Genomic DNA, 25,174 nt, shown 5'->3' with positions numbered 1-25,174 from the left:
CTTCTCCAACTGGTCCATGTCCTTCTTGTGTTGGGGGCTCCAGAACTGGACACAGTACTCCAGGTGGGGTCTCACCAGGGCAGAGTAGAGGGGCAGAATCACCTCCCTTGACCTGCTGGCCACGCTCCTCTTGATGCAGCCCAGGATGCTGTTGGCCTTCTGGGCCACAAGGGCGCATTGCTGGCTCATGTTGAGCTTCTCATCCACCAGCACTCCCAAGTCCTTCTCCTCAGGGCTGCTCTCCATCCATTCCCCGCCCAGCCTGTATTTGTGCCTGGGATTGCCATGACCCAGGTGCAGGACCTTGCACTTGGCCTGGTTGAACTTCATGAGGTTGGCAGGGGCCACCTCTCCAGCCTGTCAAGGTCCCTCTGGATGGCATCACTCCCTTCCAGCGTGTCGACGGCACCACACAACTTGGTGTTATCTGCAAACTTGCTGAGGGTGCGCTCTATCCCACTGTCCATGTCGCCGACAAAGATGTTGAACAGGGCCGGGCCCAGCACAGACCCCTGAGGGACGCCACTCGTGATCGGTCTCCACATGGACATTGAGCCGTTGACCACCACTCTCTGAGTGCGGCCATCCAGCCAACTCCTTATCCACCGAGTGGTCCGTCCATCAAACCCATGTCTCTCTAGTTTAGAGAGAAGGATGTCATGCGGGACAGTGTCAAAAGCTTTGCACAAGTCCAGGTAGATGATGTCAGTTGCTCGTCCCTTGTCCACCGATGCCGTCCAAATTGGTCAGGCACGATCTGCCCTTGGTGAAGCCCTGTTGGCAGTCACCAACCACCTCCTTGCTCTCCATGTGCCTTAGCATGGTTTCCAGGAGAATCTGCTCCATGACCTTGCCAGGCACAGAGGTGAGGCTGACCGGCCTGTAGTTACCCTGTAGTTCCTGTAGATGGGCGTCACATTGGCAAGCCTCCAGTTGTCTGGGACCTCCCCTGTTAACCAGGACTGCTGATACATGATGGAGAGTGGCTTGGCAAGCTCCTCCGCCAGCTCCCTCAGTACCCTCGGGTGGATCCCATCTGGCCCCATAGACTTGTGCGTGTCCAGGTGGCGTAGCGGGTCAATAACTGCTTCCTCCTGGATTGTGGGGGCTTCGTTCCGCTCTCCGTCCCCGTCTTCCAGCTCAGGGGGCTGAACACCCTGGGGATAACTGGTCTGGCTATTAAAGACTGAGGCAAAGAAGGCATTAAGTACCTCAGCCTTCTCTTCATCCTTGGCGATAGTGTTCCCCTCCCCCCCGCATCCAATAAAGGATGGAGATTCTCTTTGGCTCTCTTGTTGTTGATGTATTTGTAGAAACATTTCTTGTTATCCTTAACAACAGTGGCCAGATTGAGTTCTAGCAGGGCTTTTTCCTTTCTAATTTCCTCTCTACATGATCTTATGAGCTCCCTGTACTCTTTTTGAGTTGCCTGCCCCTTCATCCAAGAGTGGTAGACTCTCCTTTTTTCCCCAAGTCCTAGCAAAATCTCCCTATGCAGCCAGGCCGGTCATCTCCCCCACCGGTTCATCTTACGGCACATGGGGACAGCCTGCTTCTGCGCCTTTAAGACTTCCCTCTTGAAGAATGTCCAGCCTTCCTGGACCCCTTTGCCCTTCAGGACTGCCTCCCAAGGGACTCCCTCAACCAGTGTCCTGAACAGGCAAAAGTCTGCCCTCTGGAAGTCCATGGTAGTGGTTTTGCTGACCCCTCTCCAATAACTGAAAACTCTTATTATTTCACGGTTGCTGAGCCCAAGATGGCCTCTGACCACCACATCTCCCACCAACCCTTCTCTGTTTGTAAACAGCAGATCGAGCGAGGCACCTCCCCTGGTAGGCTCACTCACCAGCTGTGTGAGGATCTTCCACACACTCCAGGAACCTCCTAGACTGTTTCCTCTCTGCTGTGTTGTATTTCCAGCAGATGTCTGTTAAGTTGAAGTCCCCCACGAGAACAAGGGCTAGTGATCGTGAGACTTCTGCCAGCCGCTTGTAGAATGCTTCATCTGCCTCTTCATCCTGGTTGGGTGGTCTATAACAGACTCCCAGCAGGATATCTGCCTCTTTGGCCTTCCCCCTCATCCTTACCTATAAGCATTCAACCTTATAATCACAATCGTTGAGCTCTGTACAATTGAAACACTCCCTGACATCTCCCGTCTGAAGAGCTTGTAGTCATCCATTGCAGCATTCCAGTCATGAGAGTCGTCCCACCACGTTTCTGTGATGGCCACTAAGTCGTAGCTATCCCACTGCACAATGGCTTCCATCTCCTCCTGCTTGTTGCCTATGCTGCGTGCATTGGTGTAAATGCACTTGAGCTGGGCTATTGATTTTGCTCACAATCTTGGTACGTCACCCCTAGGCTCATCTCTAGTGAGCCTGGTTGTATCCCCTTCCCCCTTCGAGCTTAGTTTAAAGCTGTCGTAGTTCAGCCCTGATTGGGACCAGACTATGCAGTCTCTCTCTCGCTCCCCACACCCGCTGAGAGAACAGGGGGAGACGATATAAGGAAAAACGGCTCCAGGTTGAGATAGGGACAGGAAGAAATCCTTAAAGTTACCGTTACAGGCAAAACAGACTCGACTTGGGGAAAAGTATTCATTTATTACTACAAACAGCAGGATAATGAGACAGAGAACAAGATAACCTCCCTCCACCCCTCCCTCTTCCCAAGCTTAACATTATCTCTACTACCTTTCCCCCCCCCGGAGTGGCACAGGGGGGAAGAGGGAATGAGGGTCGCGGTAAGTTCATCACACGTTGTTTTACGCCGCTACTTCGTCGTTGGGGGAAGAACTCCTCACATTCCTCCCCTGCTCCATTGTGGGGTCCCTCTCACGGGCCACAGTCCTTCGTGAAACTGCTCTGGCGTGGGTCATCTCTTCCACGGGGTGCAGTCCCTCTGGAACCGCTGTCCCAGTGGGCCCTCCATGGGCCACAGACTCATTCAGGCCTCCACCTCCCCCGGTGTGGGGTCCTTCACGGGCTCCAAGTGGATCTCTGCTCCTCCATGGACCTCCATGGGCTGCAGGGGGACAACCTGCTCCACCATGGTCGTTACCACGGGCTGCAGGGGAATCTTGGCCAGGAGCAACATTACTCCTCCCCCTCCTTCTTCACTGACCTTGGCATCTGCAGCCATTCCTCTCACAAGAAAAATTCTTCACAACAGGCTGGCAGACGCCTCTCAGGATCTTTTTACATCTCATTCACATCTCATCTCCTCTCCACTTCTTGCAGCCGGGCTGGGCCGAGTTGGGCCCAGTCTGCTGCCCGGCGGGAGGCCAGAGGGTGAGGCCTGCAAGGCCCACAAGGCTCGTGCCTCCACCTCTCTGCCCCTACTCAGCTGCTTCACATCTTCTTCTCCTTTTTTTTTCCTGTTTCCCCCTTCTTAAATACGTTATCGCAGAGGCGTTATCACGGGACATTCTGCTACCAATCGGCTCGGCCTTGGCCAGCAGCGGGTCCGCCCTAGGCCCGACTGAGTCCACTGAACAAAGGGGAGCGACTTCTAGCAGTTTCCTACAGAAGCTGCCACCTTAGGCCCCCCCTCATCCAACAAAACCAGAACCTCTCAATTAGCCCCACCAGCTCATGGACAAGAATCCTTCTCCCCCTCGGAGACAACCAAACTCCATCTGCCTCAAGCAGGCCTGGTGCCGCATAAACCTGCCCATGGTCAAAAAACCCCAAATTCCATCGATGGCACCAGCCCCTGAGCACGCATTAATCAGTTGAGTTTTCCTGTTCCTCTCAGGTATACTTCCCTGCCACAGATGGGATTGAGGAGAACTCAACCTGTGCTCCCCATCCTTCAAGCAATCGCCCCAGTGCCTGAAGTCCCTTTTGATCGCTCTTGGACTTCTCTCCACAATCTCATCGCTGCCAACCTGCACAACCAATAGTGGGGTGGACCAGACCAGGACATTCCTGGAATGCATGGATGATAACTTCCTTCTTCAAGTGATAGAGGAGCCAACAAGGAGAGTTACTATGCTGGACCTTGTTCTCACCAACAGGGAGGGGCTGGTGGGGAATGTGGAGCTCAAGAGCAGTGACCATGAGATGGTGGATTTCAAGATCCTTAGGGCAGCAAGGAGGGAGTGCAGCAACCTCTCTACCCTGGACTTGAGGAGAGCAAACTTTGGCCTCTTCAGGGATCTGCTGGGCAGAGTACCATGGGATACAGCCCTGGAGGGAAGAGGGACCCAAGAAAGCACGTTAATATTCAAGGACCACCTCCTCTAGGCTCAGGAGCGATGCATCCCAACAAAGAGGAAGTCAGGCAAACACGCCAGGAGGCCTGCATGGATGAACAAGGAGCTTCTGGACAAACTAAAAAACAACAAGGAAGCCTACAGAGGGTGGAAGCAAGGACAGGTAGCCTGGGAGGATTACAGAGAAATTGTCCAAGCAACCAGGGATCAGGCTAGGAAAGCCAAAACCCTGATAGAATTAAATCTGTCCAGGGATGTTAAGGGCAAAAAGAAAAGGTTCTATAGGTACGTTGGGGATAAAAGGAAGACTGGGGAAAATGTGGAATCTCTCCAAAAGGAGACAGGAGACCTGGTTACCTGGGACTGAGGCTGAGGTACTCAACAACTTTTTTCCCTCAGTCTTCACCACCAAGTGCTCTAGCCACACCACACAAGTCGCAGGGACTGGGAGAATGAAGAACCACCCCCTGTAGGAGAAGAGCAGGTTCAAGTCCATCTAAGGAACCTGAAAGTGCACAAGTCCATGGGACCTGATGAGATGCACCCACGGGTCCTGAGGGAACTGGTGGATGAAGTTGCCAAGGCAACATCCATCATATTTGAGAAGTCGTGGCAGTCTGGTGAGGTCCCCACTGACTGGAAAAGGGGTAACATAGCCTCTATTTTTAAAAAGGCAAACAAGGAAGACCCGGAGAACTACAGGCCAGTCAGTCTCACATCTGTGCCTGGCAAGGTCATGGAGCAGATCCTCCTCTAAACCATGCTGAGGCACATGCAAAATAAGGAGATGATTGATGACTGCCAACATGGCTTCACTAAGGGCAAATCGTGCCTGACCAATCTAGTGGTCTTCTATGGTGGGGTTACAACATCGGTGGACAAGGGATGAGCAACTGACATCATCTACCTGGACTTGTGCAAGGCATTTGACACTGTCCCGCATGACATCCTTGTCTCTAAACTGGAGACAAGGCATTTTAGAGACGGACCACTCGGTGGATAAGGAATTGGCTGGATGTCAACACTCAAAGAGTTGCAGTCAATGACTTGATGTTCAAGTGGAGACTGGTGTAGAGTGACATTCCGCCGGTGTCAGTATTAGGACTGGCCCGGTTTAACATCTTTGTCGGTGACATGGACAGTGGGATAGAGTGCACCCTCAGCAAGTTTGCCAATGACACCAAGCTGCATGGTGCGGTCGACGTGCTGGAGGGAAGGGATGCTATCCAGAGGGATCTTTTTATAAATCAAGCATTATCACAGAATCATAGAATAGTTTGAATTGGAAGGGACCTTCAAAGGTCTTCTTGTCCAACCCTCCTGCAAGGAGCAGGGACCTCTTCAACTAGATCAGGTTGCTCAGAGCCCCATCCAGCCTGGCCTTGAACATTTCAATTTTTTTCCTAATGTCTAATATAAATCTACCTCCTTCTATTTTAAAACCTTTACCCTTCGTCCTATTGCAACAGACCGGGCTGAAGTGTTTCTCCCCTTTTTTTCTTATAAGCCCCCTTTAGGTACTGGAAGGTCGCTATAAGGTCTCCTTGGAGCCTCCTCTTCTCCAGGCTGAACAGCCCCAACTCTCTCAGCCTGTCCTCACAGGAGAGGTGCCCCAGCCCTCTGATCATCTTTGTGGCCCTCCTCTGGACCCTCTCCAACTGGTCCATGTCCTTCTTGTGTTGGGGGCTCCAGAGCTGGATGCAGTACTCCAGGTGGAGTCTCATGAGAGCAGAGTAGAGGGGGAGAATCACCTCCCTCAACCTGCTGGCCACGCTCCTCTTGATGCAGCCCAGGATGCGGTTGGCTTTCTGGGCTGCAAGCACACATTGCTGGGTCATGTTGAGCTTCTCAGTTTGTATACCTCACCTCATTTTGTATACCTTACCTTTCTCATACGCTTGAGATTCTAAACCACTGAGCTGCCCTGTAGTTGATCCCCCAGATATGATACAGACTCAAAAGTCTCCCCAAAACCTTGTCACGCTTACTTAGAATTTCCAGAACAGGAACACTCCACTGAACGCCTAAGAAACACATAGCAAGAGCCATACACTTCGACAAGAGTTAGTCCCGTCAGGAAATCAGGATTGAGAAACAAAACAGAAAGTTCAGATATTTTTTAAAATTCAGCAAAAAATATGACAAGACAGAGTTGGCAAGAGATGAACTGCCACTTTTACAACAAACTAATTTAGACACACAGGAATTCTCTCCTCTAGAAAAGCTCTAACACTATTCCACTGAGAATTGGACTGTTATGATAGCATTCAGTTGTTGGATACCTGGAGTATCAGGGGCACTTAGTGAACAATCCAGACCGAATGGAATTGTTATGTTTGTGAGCAGCAGGCCTCAAGGACATCACTGAAGCCTCTTGTGAGAAAGTAATGAAGCCACCTGTGAGAAAGTACTGAAGCCACCTGTGAGAAAATAATGAGGCCGCCTGTGAGAAAGTACTGAAGCTTCCTGTGAGAAAGTAAACGAAGCAACCTTGAGAAGAAGGAAAACAGCTGACATACGTGACTGGGGGCTGAACATGAAGCGGGGTGCAGGTGGAGAGAACTGTGCGCGTGAACAAAGAGACTTAACGAATCATATTTTAGCTAGGAGCGTGTGCATGATATAGTTAACCAATTAGTAGAGAGCTTGCGCATGATATGGAACTAGAAGGGCTATATTAGCCGGGATGTATCAACAATAAATTGGCATTTGCTTGGTCATATTGGTCGTGTGCAGTGTCCGTGACTTCCGCGTCAGCAGGTGGCGCCCGAACAGGGACCCTCAGATCCGGTGTTGGACATCCCGACGGAACCGAAGAAAGAAAGAAGAAATGAGGGGGCGGAAGCCGGTTGAAGTCGAGTGCTGCCCCGGCACTCGGGAAGTTGCTATAGCGCAAAAAGGTACAAAAGGTACGGAGGGAATCTCGTCTTGGCCAGGCGAGCGGCCGGGGAGGAGATGGGGTCCACACTGACCAAAGAGGAGTCAGCAGTGGTTAAGCTCCTCCAACATATGCTCTCTGTGAGAGGACTGATTTGTGACTCGGCCATCCTAGAAGCTTTGCTGCAGTGGGCAAAGAAAAGGGAATTAATCCCCACAGTTGATGCTGCTTTTGAAGCCCCAACATGGGAAAAAAATAGGCAAAGAACTGTGGGATGAAATAAGTAAGGGATCAAAGGAGGCGAGCAAATTCTCCACCGTGTGGAGGCTAGTTAATGAAACCTTGAAAAGTATGAAAGCCGAACGTTCAGTTGTAGCGTCTGCTTTCGCGGCTTTAACTCCAGCTGGCGGGTCCACCTCTGCCACCAGGATGCTGTTCTCGGGTTTAACGAGCCCTGCCGCCGCCCGGGCTCGTGCTGAGGGTGGGGGGGTTCGAGCCCCAGCAAGGACTCCAGGAAATGCAGCCACAGCCCCTATAACTATAGATATGCGGGCACCAGAGGGAAAAACTGCCAAAGGCTTTTCACCATCAGATGTACCACCGCCAGGCACCCCGCCACGCTGCGCCAGTGCAGGCTCAGAGTCACGAGCCTTTTCGCCAGCGCCAACAGCTCCGGTTTATCCCCCGTTACCACCTTCTTCCCTGCCACCACGGCGTGAGGAAGAGGGGGATGAACATTCATCCAGCTTGAAGGATGCACAGCTGCAAGAGACACTGAAAAGGCTGGAAGCCCTAGAGGTTCGCCTAGAAGCGTCGCTGGGAAACTTGTCAACTCCTTCGCCTGTGCCACATCGAGACCTGCCAGCGTCCAACCTATTCGTTCCGAACGGAGCATCGGGTGAGATCAGTCTTTTTGCACCTTTGCAAGGGACGCCGGCGGGAGGGGCTGGGGATCCGAATCCATCAGTGCGGTGGAAAGGGGTGATTTGAGATGCTGTGATAGAAGGACAGCCTTTGCCCATGGCATTTCCAGTTGTGACTGATAATACTGAGAGAAATGTGTGGAAAACATTAGACTGGAAAATATTGAAGGAAGCTAAAAGTGCAGTTACTCAGTATGGGCTAAAATCATCATATACTCAGTCTGTGTTGCCACATATTTTTTGTCACCGTTGTTAGCTCCTTATGATATCAGAATGATTGTCCAGATGCTTTTGCTACCGTCACAGCAGCTGCAGTTCTTTCAGCACTGGCAGACTGCTTGTGATAGGGCACCTGCAACGCCTCGACAACAGGGTGATCCATTATTTGGGGTGCAAACTCAAATGCTGATGGGAGCGGGACCCTACACACGATCTGATTGGCAAGCGCAATTTGCTACCAAAGTGTTACAACTGGGCCAAGATTTGGCTTATAGAGCGCTTGCTAGGGTGCACGATGAAAAGTCCGGACCTGCCTTTACGTCAGTAAGGCAAGGTCCCACAGAACCATATGGGAAATTTATTGACCGGTTGCACACTGCAATTATGGCTCACCCTGATCTGGATGATGACATGAAAGCAAAGTTCTTAGATATGCTTGCCTTTAATAATGCTAATGAAAAAACTAAGAGAGCCCTTAGTGTGCTGCCAAAAGGATCTAGTACAGGGCAACTGCTGGAAGCTGCCGAGCGAATGTTAGAACAAGAAAAGGCTACAGTCATGGCTGCTGCTGTAGGTGCAGCGGTTAAACCGTTGATATCAATAAAGCGGCGCGTGATTAACTGTCTGTAACCCCCATTCCCTCTTCCCGCCCCCCCCGCCCCCCATCCCTGTCCCGCTCAGGGGGCAGGGGAGGGAGGTGGAGATGGTGTTAAGCCCGGGAAGAGGGAGGGGTGGGGGGAGGTTGTCTTGTTCCCTTTTTCCTTATCCTGCTTTGGTTTTAGTGATGGTCTGTTTTGCCTGTAGCGGTGGCTTTAAGGATCCCTCCCTATTCTTGTCTTAAACCTCGGGTTTTAGTTTTCTTTCCTCTTATATGCCCGGGCCCACGGCCGCCGCCAGGCGCCCCCACCCCCCCGCCCCTGACATGGTTAACAGATACTCCTGTCTGAGTCGAGCTATGTATATGTGGAAGGACCGTTCCCTCTCATAACATGGGGGAAGGGATACTCTTATGTCTCTACAGGAGCAGTAAAAAAGTGGATCCCTGCACCATGGGTATGACCAGCACTCCAAGCTGCTTTGCGTTCATTGGACTGTTAACAAGCTGTATGGCACCTCCATGGTCATTAGTCATGGGAGCGTGTTCTGAAAGGGTTGTTTGCAGTCTGTATCATCTGCAGGTAAGCCTTTCAGAACATGTTTGGTTGACCTGCCAGATAACGGTAGGACAGCAACTCTGTGTAAAACAGCAGCAGCCACGAGTGCTGAGTGCTCAACTACAAAAGATGGAACTTTTGGGATCAGTAAAGATGAACTTCTGTCTATTTTTTTTTTAACTGTTCAAGAGCTAATGTTTCTAGAGGGGTAATGATTGTAAATGCTTTAAGATCTATACATTGCAACGACACAGCATGACGTAATGATGTGAGCACATATCAAAATCCAGACAGCATAAAAGACCTAAACGAAGTACACATAGCTTTAAATCTGATTGCCAAGATAATATAGAGTTTTGGAAACCAGGTGAAATTATTGCTGCTTCAATCTTTGCACCTGGTGTGGCAAGTGCCCAGGCGTTAGCTACGCTAAATAAATTGGACTGTTGGCTTGCTAAGCAAATAAATACAACTGCATCAGCACTATCAATGCTGCTAACTGATGTAGATTCTGTACGCTATGCTACTTTACAAAACAGAACCACTGTTAGCCTGCAGAGCACATATTTGACAGGCCTTGTTGCATGCACTCTCCACGCATGCAGCAACATCTAGTCAGTACTCTTTCACTGAATCTGCTGAGGGGATAAACAGAGGTGGCTCGGAGCAGAGGGGAGAGGATGGACCCAGAGCACACTTTATTTACAACAGGGGACACCCTGAAGGTGCTGCGCCTGCCTCCTTTCTCTGCTCTGACCCGGCTGATCATCATCCTCTTGCTCAGCGGTGTCTTTGGCATAGTTGGGTTAGTAACAGAATAGATCAGCAATAGATTTTTTATTATTAGCACAAAATCATGGTTGTTGGGATTTTGATGGGCTTTGCTGCATGAATCTGTCTGATCATTTGGAATCTATTCACAAAAGTATTCAAAACTTGCAAAAAGGAGTACAAAAACAGCAACAAAGTGATGGTTTTGATATATTCAGAAATCTTTTTGGTGGATTGATAAAAGCTTGTTACTAATAGCTGTAGGATGCTTATTCATTCCTTTTATATATGTATTTTCATCTATATTCTGTGTCTTAAAATGTGTGCAGACTTTAATAGATAAAGCATTGGAACAAGCCTCTTCTCATAAACAAAGAAGGGGGAGATGTGGGTATTTCTTGAGCCAGTACGGTGTCAGTGAAAGCACACCGACCTTGGGAGAGGGATACAATCATGCTCGCTGGAAGAAAGCCATGGAATGAGAAGGGAAGCTTTAAGATACAAGACATCGGTAGCAGAATTTATGGCTTGTTTCAACAGAGGCCTGCAGAAAACTAGTCACTGGTCTTGTAGATAACAAAGTTACTGGAGTTGTTATGTCTGTAATAGTAGAAAAATGTTATAGTAGAAAATTACTAGAAGGTAGTGAAACTCAGCTTTGCTTCGTAATCATGAATATGTATAACGTGTGATCAGTAATTTTATTAACTAAGCTTGTGTGTGGCATAACTGGGTGGTTGCTGTCCTTGGTTAAAATCGGAATTGTGATATTAGGCATCATACTAGGCATAACATACCATGCTTGCAAAAAATGATTGACAACTCAATACAGACAATCTGGGTCAAAAAAAAAAAAAAAGGAGATTCAGTAGAGGCCTACATGAACCTAGTTGATACCGTAGTAAATAAAATAAGGTCAGGAGTACCAAAAAGGGCTATAGGAGGACCATGTTATTTTGGAAAATTGATAATGTTTGCTCCACCTATGAGAACATTATGGAATCATACTCGAGCAAGAAGATCACTAAAAGTATTGACTCCCCATTGTGACAGCAATTTAACCCTGTTGGGTACAGCTGAGCGGATAGCATTATCTTTATTTGTTCCTTGGGCAGCAACTGCAAAAACTTTAGCTAACTTAAATAAATTAGCTTGTTGGGCACAAAAGCAAATGAATTTAACCTCTAGCATGTTATCAGGATTATTAGAAGACATGGATAGCATGCGTCATGATATTTTTGCAGAATCTAGCAGCCATTGATTTTTTGTTATTAGCGCATGGACATGGATGTGAAGATTTTGAAGGTATGTGTTGCATGAATGTTTCTGATCACTCTAAGTCGATACGCTATCAGTTGGCAGAGTTATGATGCAACATGCATGCAATACAAGTGGAAAGCAGGTTAGCAGACTGGTTGAAATCCTTGGGGGTCACAGGCTGGCTAAAAGATTTGATAGTTTATGGGTTGGTATTATTGATGGGTTTGCTGTTGACACTGATGATTTTGGGGTGTATTTTAAAATGCTTTGTGAAAGCTATGGAACGTATGATGACAGGGGTCTGGATTGTTCAAAACAAAAAGGGGGATTTGTTGGATACCTGGAGTACCAGGGGCACTTAGTGAACAATCCAGACCGAATGGAATTGTTATGTTTGTGAGCAGCAGGCCTCAAGGACATCACTGAAGCCGCTTGTGAGAAAGTAATGAAGCCGCCTGTGAGAAAGTACTGAAGCCACCTGTGAGAAAATAATGAGGCCGCCTGTGAGAAAGTACTGAAGCTTCCTGTGAGAAAGTAAACGAAGCAACCTTGAGAAGAAGGAAAACAGCTGGCATACGTGACTGGGGGCTGAACATGAAGCGGGGTGCAGGTGGAGAGAACCGTGCGCGTGAACAAAGAGACTTAACGAATCATATTTTAGCTAGGAGCGCGTGCATGATATAGTTAGCCAATTAGTAGAGAGCTTGCGCATGATGCGGAACTAGAAGGGCTATATTAACCGGGATGTATCAACAATAAATTGGCATTTGCTTGGTCATATTGGTCGTGTGCAGTGTCCATGACTTCCGCGTCAGCATTCATTGACTGGTCATATTTGATCTACTTTACACATTTTCACAGAAAAAAAGAAAAGAAAGAGACAGTAATTCACCTCAGGGATTCTAAGGCATCTCAAATATTAAATTTTGCATATTTCAGAAACAAAAAAGTCATTGTGTTCCTTTGGCTAATTCTTAATGAGAAAAATACACTCAAATGTATTTTAATTCCAACAACATTTCAACTTGATTTGTTATATTTATCTACTGAAAATTATTAAATCAATTGTATCAGAGTTTTCCATAAGAGTGTATTTGGTTTACATGGAAAGATTTTGGTAGGTTCAGGTATGGCTTCTGAGAGGAGAAACCAGAAACTGTCCGCATGTCCGACAGAGATAGTTCCAATTGACTCCAAGACAGACCCACCACTGGCCAAAGCTGAGCCAATCAGCAATGTTGGTAGCACCTCTGTGATAACATATTGAAGAAATGGTAAAAAATGCTGCACAACAGCATCTGGGAGAGAGGAGTGACAATATGTGAGAGAAACAACTATGCAGACACTAAGGTTAGTAAAGAGAGGAAGAGATACTCCAGGCACTGGAGCAGAGATTTCCCTGCAGCCTGTGGAGAAGACCATGGTGATGCAGATTGTCCCCCTGCAGCCCATGGAGATCCATGGTGGAGCAGATATCCACCCTGCAGCCCATGGAGGACCCCACACCAGACAAGGTGGTGTGCCCTGAAGGAAGCTGCAGACCATCGAGAGGAGCCCACACTGGAGCAGGCTTCGGGCATGAACTGTGGCCCATGGAGAGAAGCCCATGCTAGGGTAGGTAGCAGGGGAAGAGTGTGAGGAGGAAGTAGAGGCAGAGACAAAGCATTATGAACTGACCACAAACCCCATTTCCTGTCTCCCTGTACCGCTCAGGGGGAGGAGGTAGAAGAGTCAGGAGTGAAGTTGAACCTGGGAAGAAGGGAGGAGTGGGGGGAAGGTGTTTTTAGGTTTGTTTTTATTTCTTACTATCCTACTCTGTTTAATTGGCTAGAAATTACAATAATTTCCCCAAGTCAAGTCTTTTTGCATGTGAAAGTGAGGCAGGTTGACCCTGGCTGGCCTCCAGGTGCCTACCAAGCTGCTCTAACACTCTCCTTCCATCAACAACACAGAGAGAGTAATATATGATGAAATGCTTGTGGATTGAGATAAGGACTGGGAGATCACTCACTAATTACTATCATGGGCAGAGCAGACTGTTGAGGAGTGGGAGTGAGAGCAGCTTGGTGGACGCTTGGTGGCTAGATCAACCCACCACAAAGAGTTATTTCAGAAACAATTTGTAATTAATACACTAAATATAACATGTTGATAGTTAATATAGGTATGTGATCTACTGAAAGACACATTAAGAGACAAAACTAGAAACAAAACACTAGGTGCTACAGGGCTTTTTGATTATTTTTTTTTAACACAAAAAGCTAATGGCTGAAAGCTAGAGAGAAATAAGCAACATAAGCAGATGAGGCCAGAATGTAAATGGTGCAAGTGTGACTGATCTTAGTCTCATGGGGATTTCCTGGACATACAATGCGGGCTGTATGAGGCTCACAGGGGCAGAGTAGAACATATATGTACTTCTATCTACTGTGCAACACTGAAACTTCTCTCTCTTTCTAGAAAGGCTAAGGAGAAGCCATGATGCTTCACAGCTATGGAGCAGAAAGAAGCAGGAGTCTTAAGGGACAGAGATTAATGAGTGTACAAGACTCCCAAATCCTCTAATCTTACCACCCCACTAGTTATTCATAACTGATCAACATTTTTAGCAGTGGTAGTAATTAACCAATTGAATGATTGATTAAACAGATTATTCACCTTCTTGTGTTTGGAAACCAAGACTGAAGGCCTTTTTTCACCAATCAAGTCACCGTGCTCAGAAGAAGATTTAAATAAAAATGTCAGACCTGTATGATTAAAAGGTCAGACTAGATAATTTAATATTCCAGTGTAACATAAATATCCATGCATCTCTGATTTTCATCTGAAGCAATTTGTTCATCCTAGGACAAATCCAGCCACATAAGTGTGCTGCTGATTACCAGAGGGGATAGGGAATAGACAAGGAAAAAAATTCCTTTACCTGGAAAGAGATTGACTGTTTGAATAAATAAAATCTCATCTCAAACTATTTTCCAAATCACAACCACTTCAGCATAAAATAAGGCTATGGAAGTTTAAACTTTTCGTTTTCTCTTGAAATAACTATAATACTTCCACTAAAATTATATTATCAGGATATGATATTATTATTGAGTCTATTTGTGGTTGTTATTCTTTTCCTCCCACTCAATTATTGGATGGTTTCTTTTAGGAAGGTATTACGGTTTCTTTTGCAAGAGGAGAATGCTGTACTTAGTACAGTACTTAGTATCAGAAGTATTAATTAATTAATTAATTAATATTAATTCATTCATTCATATTGTCTTTGGTTTTATTTCCATATACCTTTTGATCTGCACAAGCATGACTGAAACAGGATAAATTTCTGAGTCAAGAGTTCCTATAGTTAGTAATGACTGATGAATAACAGTGATTGCAGATCAATTGTAATGCTTGTTAGAAAAACAGAACTAATGGATGGGAGCTCCTCCTTGGCTGACAAGCATAATACATTTTTTAATTTAATAACTATATACACATTTTGAAAGTTCTGACATTAGGAAACATTGATCATATAATTCAAATTTTATCAGAACATTCCTTAAAACATTAACATATGGTAAAAAGTGCAGGGTGATTTAAATTCTACTATTTATAGGGCAGATAATTTTCTAATTAGTCTTTGCTGTAGTTGCCCGTCCTCTGACAGTAACTGTCAGTAATCCACCCAGACTCATCCTTCAAGTGGGATACAACACGTAATATAATTTCATATTGCCAACCAATTAGGGAAAATCACTCCTCCTACAATCTATAAGTACAATTATGAGGAAGAGGTAAAATCTTATCAATATTATGACTAATTTGCCAGTTACAAAAAATTAATTTTTTTATTAGTGAGGATGAATAAAACAAAATGAAGTTGTTTGTTGTAAACAGTGAAATAGAACTAAATCATAATATGGCAAAATTGTCAGAGGTTATAACAAGCCCATGTCAGGTTGATTTGTCTCCATGTGAAAAATTATCCAAAATTAATTCAAAATATTTTAAGGGCGAGGACTCCAGTCACATCGCCCAAGTCGCAGAAGGCAAAAGCATGGACTGGGAGAGTGAAGAACCGTCCACTGTAGGAGAAGACCAGATTCGAGATCATCTAAGGTACCTGAAAGTGCACAAGTCCATGGGACCTGATGAGATGCACCCACGGGTCCTGAGGGAACTGGTGGATGAAGTTGCCAAGGCAACATCCATCATATTTGAGAAGTCGTGGCAGTCTGGTGAGGTTCCCACTGACTGGAAAAGGGGTAACATAGCCTCCATTTTTAAAAAGGCAAACAAGGAAGACCCGGGGAACTACAGGCCAGTCAGTCTCACATCTGTGCCTGGCAAGGTCATGGAGCAGATCCTCCTGGAAACCATGCTAAGGCATATGGAAAATAAGGTGATTGGTGACAGCGAACATGGCTTCACTAAGGGCAAATCGTGCTTGACCAATTTGGTGGCCTTCTACGGTGGGGTTACAACATCGGTGGACAAGGGAAGAGCAAGTGACGTCATCTACCTGGACTTGTGCAAAACATTTTATACTGTCCCACATGACATCCTTCTCTCTAAACTGGAGAGACATGGGTTTGATGAATGGACCACTCGGTGGATAAGGAGTGGGCTGGATGTCAACACTCAAAGAGTTGCAGTCAACGACTCAGTGTCCAAGTGGAGACTGGTGACGAGTGGCATTCCCTCAGGGGTCGGTATTAGGACCGACCCTGTTCAACATCTTTGTCGGCAACATGGACAGTGGGATAGAGTGCACCCTCAGCAAGTTCGCCGACGACACCAAGTTGTGTGGTGCCGTCGACACGCTGGAAGGGAGGGATGCCATCCAGAGGGACCTTGACAGGCTGGAGAGGTGGGCCTGTGCCAACCTCATGAAGTTCAACCAGGCCAAGTGCAAGGTCCTGCACCTGGGTCATGGCAATCCCAGGCACAAATACAGGCTGGGCAGAGAATGGATTGAGAGCAGCCCTGAGGAGAAGGACTTGGGAGTGCTGGTGGACGAGAAGCTCAACATGAGCAGGCAATGCGCCCTTGCGGCCCAGAAGGCCAACCGCATCCTGGGCTGCATCAAGAGAAGCGTGGCCAGCAGGTTGAGGGAGGTGATTCTGCCCCTCTACTCTGCCCTGGTGAGACCCCACCTGGAGTACTGTGTCCAGTTCTGGAGCCCCCAACACAAGAAGGACATGGACCAGTTGGAGAAGGTCCAGAGGAGGGCCACGAAGATGATCAGAGGGCTGGAGCACCTCTCCTATGAGGACAGGCTGAGAGAGTTGGGGCTGTTCAGCCTGGAGAAGAGGAGGCTCCCGGGAGACCTTATTGCGACCTTCCAGTACCTAAAGGGACTCTTGCTTGTATGAGTTCAACTGCCCTGGCGGAACTCACAAGCCTGAGTGGGCCAGGTGAAAAGTAGAGTCAGGACTCTGAATTTTATGAGAGCAAACTTTTATTTGTTTAAGAAATTTTAAAGACATTTTTCTTAGAGCACAAGAGCTCTCAATTCCCACATGTAAGAAATCACAGGAAACCAGTGATGACCCAGTAAGGTATGTTGGTTTTGTTTAGTGAAGGCAGGCTACAATGGCAGTTTCTGTAAGAAGCTGCTAGAAGGTTCCCCTTTGTCTGGTGGACTTGACCAGGCCTAGGGCAGACCCACTGCTGGCCAGGGCCAAGCCAATTGGTAGCAGAATGTTCCGTGATAACGCCTCTGTGATAACATATTTAAGAAGGGGATAAACAGGGGAGGAAAAAAAAAAAAAAAGGAAGAAAAGATGATGTGAAGAAGCTGGAATGGGGGCAGAGAGATAAGAAAGACTTCTACAAGTACGTTGGACAGAAAAGGAATATAAACGAAAATGTATACTCCTAGGCCCCAATAAATAGTACAGAAGAACTGGTGACAACTGACTTGGAAAAGGCTTAGGTATTCAACTTTTTTTTTTACCTCAGTTTTCAATGAAAATGTCTCTTCCCGTATCTCTCAAGACCCCGAAACTCAAGGTAGGAACTGTGGGAAAATGTCTCCTGTCATAGAAGAAGGTCAGGTTTGAGACCACCTGAGGAATCTGAGCATACACAAGTTCACGGAATCCAACATAATGCATGCCAGGATCCTAAGGGAATTGACTGACTGTCGTAGTTTAGCCCTGACTGGGACCAGAATACGCAGTCTCTCTCTCACTCCCTCCACCCTCCGAGAGAACAGGGAGAGGTAATATAAGAAAAACAGCTTGAGGTTTGAGATAAGGACAGGGAGAAAATCCTTAAAGTTACCGTTATGGGCAAAACAGACTCGACTTGGGGAAAACTATTCGTTTATTTCTAAAACCAAATCAGGATAATGAGACAGAGAACAAGATAACCTCCCCCCACCCCTCACTCTTCCCGGGCTTAACATTATCTCTACCACCTTTCCCCCTCCCCGAGCGGCACAGGGGGGAAGAGGGAATGGGGGTTGCGGTCAGTTCATCACACGTTGTTTTATGCCACTGCTTCATGGTCGGGGGAAGAACTCCTCACATTCCTCCCCTGCTCCATCGTGGGGTCCCTCCCACGGGCCACAGTCCTTCGTGAAACTGCTCCGGTGTGGGTCATTTCTTCCATGGGGTGCAGTCCCTCCAGAATGGCTGCCCCAGTGGGCCCTCCATGGGCCACAGTCTCCTTCAGGCCTCCACCTGCCCCGGCGTGGGGTCCTCCACAGGCTGCAGGTGGATATCTGCTTCTCCATGGACCTCCATGGGTTGCAGGGGGACAACCTGCCTCCACCATGGTCGTCACCACAGGCTGCAGGGGAATTCTAGCCAGGAGCAGCATTACTCCTCCCCCTCCTTCTGAACTGACCTTGGCATCTGCAGCCGTTCCTCTCACAAGAAAAATTCTTCACAACAGGCTGGCAGACGCCTCTCAGGATCTTTTCACATCATCCATCTCATCTCCTCTCCAATTCTTGCAGCTGGGCTGGGCTGAATCGGGCTCAGACGGCCACCTGGCAGGAGACCAGAGGGTGAGGCCTGCAAGGCCCACAAGGCTCGCGCCTCCCCCTCTCTGCCCACGCTCAGCTTCTTCACATCATCTCTTCTCTTTTTTTTTTAATTTTTCCCCTTCTTAAATATGTTATCGCAGAGGCGTTATCATGTAACATTCTGCTACCAATTGGCTCGGCCTTGGCCAGCAGCGGGTCCTCCCTAGGCCTGGCCGAGTCCACTGAACAAAGGGGAGCAACTTCTAGCAGTTTCCTACAGAAGCTACCACCTTAGGCCCCACCTCACTAAACAAAACCAGAACACTGATGTAGTTGCCAAGCCATATTTGAGAAGTCATGGGAGTCAGGAGAAGTCCCCAGTGACTGAAAAAAGAGAAACATCACACTGATTTTTTAAAAAGGTAAAAAGAAGGACCCTTGGAACTACCGACCAGTCAGTCTCATCTCTGTGCTCAGTAATATCACAGAGCAGAACCTCCCACAAGATATGTTGAGGTATATGGATGACAGGGAGGTGATTAGAGACAGTCAACATGGCTTCACCAAGGGCAAATAGTGCCTGACTAATGCAGTGGCCTTCTACAATGGAGTGACTGCATGGGTGGACAAGGGAAGAACTATGGATGTCATCTACCTGGACTTCTGTAAGGCCTTTGATATGATCCCCCACAACATTCTGGCCGCTTAATTGGAGAGATATGGGTTTGATCGGTGGTCTGTTAGATAAATAAGTGTCGTAGTTCAGCCCTGATCGGGACCAGACTATGCAGTCTCTCTCTCACTCCCCCCACCCTCCGAGAGAATAGGGAGAGATGATATAAGAAAAACGGCTCGAGGTTTGAGATAAGGACAGGGAGAAATCCTTAAAGTTACCGTCACGGGCAAAACAGACTCGACTTGGGGAAAACTATTCGTTTATTACTATAAACAGCAGGATAATGAGACAGAGAACAAGATAACCTCCCTCCACCCCTCCCTCTTCCCAAGCTTAACATTATCTCTACTACCTTCCCCTCCCGGGCGGCACAGGGGGGAAGAGGGAATGGGGGTTGCGGTCAGTTCATCATACGTTGTTTTACGCCGCTGCTTCATGGTTGGGGGAAGAACTCCTCACATTCCTCCCCTGCTCCGTTGTGGGGTCCCACCCATATGCCACAGTCCTTTGTGAAAATGCTCCGGCATGGGTCATTTCTTCCATGGGGTGCAGTCCCTCCAGAATGGCTGCCCCAGTGGGCCCTCCATGGGCCACAGCCTCCTTCAGGCATCCACCTCCCCCGGTACGGGGTCCTTCACGGGCTCCAAGTGGATCTCTGCTCCTCCGTGGACCTCCATGGGCTGCAGGGGGACAACCTGCTCCACCATGGTCGTCACCACAGGCTGCAGGGGAATCTTGGCCAGGAGCTGCATTACTCCTCCCCCTCCTTCTGAACTGACCTTGGCGTCTGCAGCCGTTCATCACAACAGGCTGGCAGATGTCTCTCAGGATCTTTTTACATCTTATTCACTTCTCATCTCCTCTCCACTTCTTGCAGCCGGGCCGGACTGAGTCGGGCCCGGTCGGCCGCCTGGCGAGAGGCCAGAGGGTGAGGCCTGCAAGGCCCATGAGGCCTGCGCCTCCCCCTCTGCGCCTCTGCCCCCGCTCAGCTTCTTCACATCTTCTCTTCTCTCCTTTTTTTTCTGTTTTCCCCTTCTTAAATATGTTATCGCAGAGGCGTTATCACGGAACATTCTGCTACCAATTGGCTCGGCCTTGGCCAGCAGCGGGTCCGCCCTAGGCCTGGCGGAGTCCACTGAACGAAGGGGAAACTTCTAGCAGTTTTCTACAGAAGCTACCACCTTAGGCCCCCCCTCACTAAACAAAACCACAACAATAAGGAACTGACTGGATGGCCACATCTTAAGAGTTACAGTCAATGGCTGTGTCCAAGTGGCAGCCAGTGACAAGTCCCTCAGGGGTCTGTAGTGGCACCAATACTGCTTAATATCTTCATCAACGACATAATGGGATTGAGTGCACCCTCAGCAAGTTTGCGGATGACACCAAGCTGAGTGATGCAGTTGATTTGCTAGAGAGAAGTGATGGCATCCAGAGGGACCTTGACAGGCTGGAGAGGTGGGCCTGTGCCAACCTCATGAAGTTCAACCAGGCCAAGTACAAGGTCCTGCACTTGGGTCGGGGCAATCCCAGGCACAAATATAGGCTGGGCGGAGAATGGATGGAGAGCAGCCCTGAGGAGAAGGACTTGGGGGTACTGGTGCACAAAAAGTTGGACATGAGCCAGCAATATGCGCTCGTAGCCCAGAAAGTCAATCACATCCTGGGCTGCATCAAAGGAAGCGTGGCCAGCAGGTCGAGGGAGGTGATTCTGCCCCTCTATTCCTCTCTCGTGAGAACCCACATTGAGTACTACGTTCAGTTCTGGGATCCCCAGCACAGGAACAACATGAACCTGTTAGAGTAGGTCCAGAGGTGGGCCACGAAAATAACCAGAGGGCTGGAGCACCTCTCCCATGAAGAAAGACTGAGAGAGTTGGGGCTGTTCAGCCTGGAGAAGAGAAGACTCTGGGGAGACCTTATTGCGCCCTTTCAATATGTAAAGGGGGCTTCTAAGAAACATAGAGACTTTTTACCAAGGCCTGTAGTGACAGGACAAGGAGCAGCAGTTTTAAACTGAAGGAGGGTAGATTTGGATTGGACATAAGGAAGAAATTCTTTATAATGAGGGTGGTGAGACACTGGAACAGGTTGCCCAGAGATGATGTGGATGCCCCATCCCTGGAAGTGTTTAAGGTCAGATTGGATGAGGCTTTGAGAAACCTAATCTAGAGACAAATGTCCCTGCCCATGGCAGGAGTGTTGGACTAGATGATCTTTCAATGTCTGTTCCAACTCAAACCATTTTATGATTCTATAAAATGATAATAATGAAAGCAATTTTGTAGATTCCTACTTAATAATTTATCAACCAGAAATGCACTTTAATGTATTCTAATGCCTCATTTATGTAACTATTCACTATTTATAATACCTTAAAAATGGGAGGAAAACTATTTAATGGTAGAAACACAATTTTGGAATTGTAATTTAATTTTTAACTGTATTCCTTAAAAACTAGATATAGCAAAACAAAAATAATTCAGAACGTCATCATTAACAGTTTTTATTTAACACATGAACTAAGTGCAGATAATGAAGGTATATACCTTAAATTATGTTTGCATAAGAAATTATTTTTAGAATAAGCACAAAATGGACTTCAGTTATGTGTTAGTGTAAGGTAAAAGTTAGTAATTACTCTATAGAATTTCAGAGTATGTATTAGGATACAATTCCTTGTAAACATTGAAATATTTAATTTTGGAAAATTGAATTCTAGGTTCTAATTTTGACCCCAAAATTTAATCATCTTTTCATTTGCAAAAAATGATATGGAGTTTTGATACTATTCAAATGTTCTAGGATATCAAACTTCAAAGTCTACTACTCTTTCTGGATTGCTTGAAATTTGCTTCTGTTTGCTGACTGCATGTCGTCTGCACTTTGCATTTGCAATGCTACAGGCTTGGGGAAGAGTGGCTGGAAAGCTGCCTGGCGGAAAGGGACCTGCGGGTGCTGGTAGACAGCTGGCTGAACATGAGCCAGCAGTGTGCCCAAGTGGCCAAGAAGGCCAACAGCATCCTGGCTTGCATCAGGAACAGCGTGGCCAGCAGGAGTAGGGAAGTGATTGTGCCCCTGTACTCGGCACTGGTGAGGCCACACCTCAAATACTGTGTGCAGTTTTGGGCCCCTCAGTACAAGAAGGACATTGAGTTGCTGGAGTGCATCCAGAGAAGGGCAAGGAAGCTGGTGAGGGGTCTGCAGCACAAATCTGATGGGAAGCAGCTGAGGGAACTGGGATTGTTTAGTCTGGAGAAGAGGAGGCTGAGGGGAGACCTCATTGTTCTCTGCAGCTAACTGAAAGGAGGATGTAGGGAGGCTGGTGTTGGTCTCCTCTCCCCACTTACTTGTGATAGGAAAAGAGGAAATGGCCTCAAGTTGTGGCAGGGGAGGTTTAGGTTGGATATTAGGAAACACTTCTTTACTGCAAGAGTGGTCAGGCACTGGAACAGGCTGCCCAGGGAAGTGGTGGAGTCACCATCCCTGGAGGTGTTCAAAGAATGTGTAGATGTGGCACTCCAGGACGTGGTTTAGTAGGCATGGTGGTGTTGGGTTGACGGTTGGACTTGATGATCTTGGAGGTCTCTTCCAACCTTAAGATTTTATGATTCTGTGATTCTATGATCCTACACTAAATTAATTGTTTCCACCTATTGAATTCTATTATCAATTTTGCTTAACAACAAAAGATTGTCATCTGCAGATGACATGTTCTGATTCAATTGAGAAAAAAAGTTTATAATGTCTAAAGGTGATTTTTAATTCAAACATAAAGCAATTCATAACAACTAACATGATACAGGAATATTTATGTCATTTAAATATTTTAAAGAAACTTTACTTTTCAAGTTTACATCATTTTAGAAGATTCATTGCTTTTGCTTAGATAAAGCCACTCTCATTCTGCCTGCACTTTGTAATCATGTTCCATGAAATATTTTTCAAATGAGTGAAAATATTTTTACCTGATTATACAAAGTCAAGAAATAAGACAAAGTGTTGCTTTTGCTATTTACTATTTTTGTAATGGATTTTTACTCATTACACTGGTTTCAAAAAGTATAATTCTTTAATTTTAATAGCCTTTTGACCAAACAAACCGAATTAGAAAAACTTATTAAAAATAAGTGCTATTTGATCATCCTATACCTCAGTATCAGTCCCTTCATGACAGTTTTCAACTGTTGTTACTACAAGTATGGTAAGTTCTCTTGCACACTTTTTCCAAATCTCTGCAATGAGATCAGAATGTCATAAAAGGTTTGATAAGTGTTCATTAAGGCTATCCAGCAAAGCTAGAATAAGCATAAACCCATTTACATCCCTGGAATTCATTAAAAGAAAGGAACATGTTTGTCTTCATTGTTAGGTTTTTATAGTATTAACTATCATGGTTGTAAAAGAAGGCATTTTTTCATCCCCTAAGACATTTCAGTAATGACAGATCTTGAAATGGAATCGAGAACTCTCATAAGTAATGACAGTGAACTAATATTTTCTTAGTATTCTGAACAAGTAACAAATATCTTGAAATAAGCTACAAACCCCAAAATAATATGGAGTCAAAACATAAATTAAGTCAAACATCTCTATGATGAGCTATTTTATTTAAAGTTTATATTAGATATAAATTGTCTTAGTAGTATTTTTTTCTTTTTCAGAAAGAAAGATGAAGCATCTAAAAAAACTATTTCAGGCTCCAATCCTACAAATTTTCAGTGTCATCCACATTCTTATGCATGTGAGCATCCTCAGGGCACTGTGCTTGTTTTGGCTGGGATAGAGTTAAATTTCTTCATATTAGCTTGTATGGGGCTATGTTTTGTATTTGTGCTGGAAACAGTGTTGATAATACAGGGATGTTTTAGTTACGGCTAGGCAGTGCTTACACAGCATCAAGGCCTTTTCTGGTTCTCACACCACCCTGCCAGCAAGTAGGCTGGAGGTGAACAAAAATTTTGGAGGGGACACAGTTGGGACAGCTAATCCCAAATGATCAAAGGGATATTCCATCCATATGATGTCATGCTCAGCAATAAAAATAGAGGGGAGTTTGGTGGGGGGGGCGCTGCTCTAGGACTTACTGGGCATCAATCAGTTGGTGGTGAGCAACTATTTTCTTTTGCATCATTTGTCTTTCTTGGGTTTTATTTTTCTCTTTGGTTTTTTTTTTCCCCTCTTTTCATTACAATTTATGATTATTATTACTACCATTATTATTTATTTTTTAAAATTATTAAACTGTTTTTGTCTCAACCCATGAGTTTTCTTGCTTTTACTCTACCAAGTCTCTCCCCCATCCCACCAGGGAAGGAGTGAGTGAGGGGTTCATGGTGCTTAGTTGCCAGCTTGAGTTAAACCATGACAGCACTCAGTACTATTCACATGCACAAGTTAAACTACATGTAAATATTTGCAAGACAAAGACATGTATTACTGATTCTGAGAACATAATATGCTTTTTGCTACAGAAACATCTCAGCAGGCAGGAACATCATAGTGACTAAGAAACTATCCCCAAAGATTTAACATAGTTCTGAAGTACTTACTGTAGCTGGCGAGGCCCGCGTTGTATGAGTCACTGAATGACCAGAATTTTCCATTGAATTGCCAATCAGATAGGTCCCTCCTGAGCTGCTAATGAGCTGTCCTCCTGCAACACCCATCTGAATCCCTCCGGTGCCCACCATACTATGAGAGGAGACCACTGTTGTTGCCTGTGCAGAACTTCCTTGAGTATCGAAGTAATTCTCCCCAGTGTTTTGGTTATACATCTGGGTTTCTGTGTAATGATAAGTTGTTCGACTTCAGGAAAAGAAAACAAAAAAAGTAGTAGTTATTTATTTGAATTTTTAAGTGAGGGAAACATCATTGTAGAAAAGAGTGTACAGTTGCTATAAACAAACTAAATAGGATTGGCAAACAACCCCTGCCTCCACACAAAATAACATTTCATTATGTCAAAGTACTGAGTAATTAACTTGGACTCACTGTTAAAATAAGTATTCATTAAACTTCACAGACAATGTTTTCAGTCCCATCTGAACAGGGGTGGAGAAAAATATGACAAAAATTGAAGAGATGAGAGGAAGATTTCATTCAAGTATGAA

General features: G+C 46.3%; 1 protein-coding gene across 1 annotated transcript in view; it reads right to left on the bottom strand.

Moving 5' to 3' along the window:
- LOC147596556 (transcription factor RFX3-like) overlaps positions 1-25,174 on the bottom strand; it is a 134,515-nt gene that overhangs the window by 64,140 nt on the left and 45,201 nt on the right. Inside the window, exon 3 of the mRNA XM_086769576.1 lies at positions 24,614-24,869. Coding sequence (XP_086625702.1) covers positions 24,614-24,869 — 256 coding nt within the window. The remainder of the gene's footprint in view (positions 1-24,613; positions 24,870-25,174) is intronic.

Source organism: Chlamydotis macqueenii, chromosome W (assembly GCF_036417535.1).
Source record: "Chlamydotis macqueenii isolate bChlMac1 chromosome W, bChlMac1.mat, whole genome shotgun sequence".
Taxonomy (NCBI): Eukaryota; Metazoa; Chordata; class Aves; order Otidiformes; family Otididae; genus Chlamydotis; species Chlamydotis macqueenii.
The sequence above is the reverse complement of the archived record's forward strand: the minus strand, read 5'-3'. Positions and strand labels throughout refer to the sequence as shown.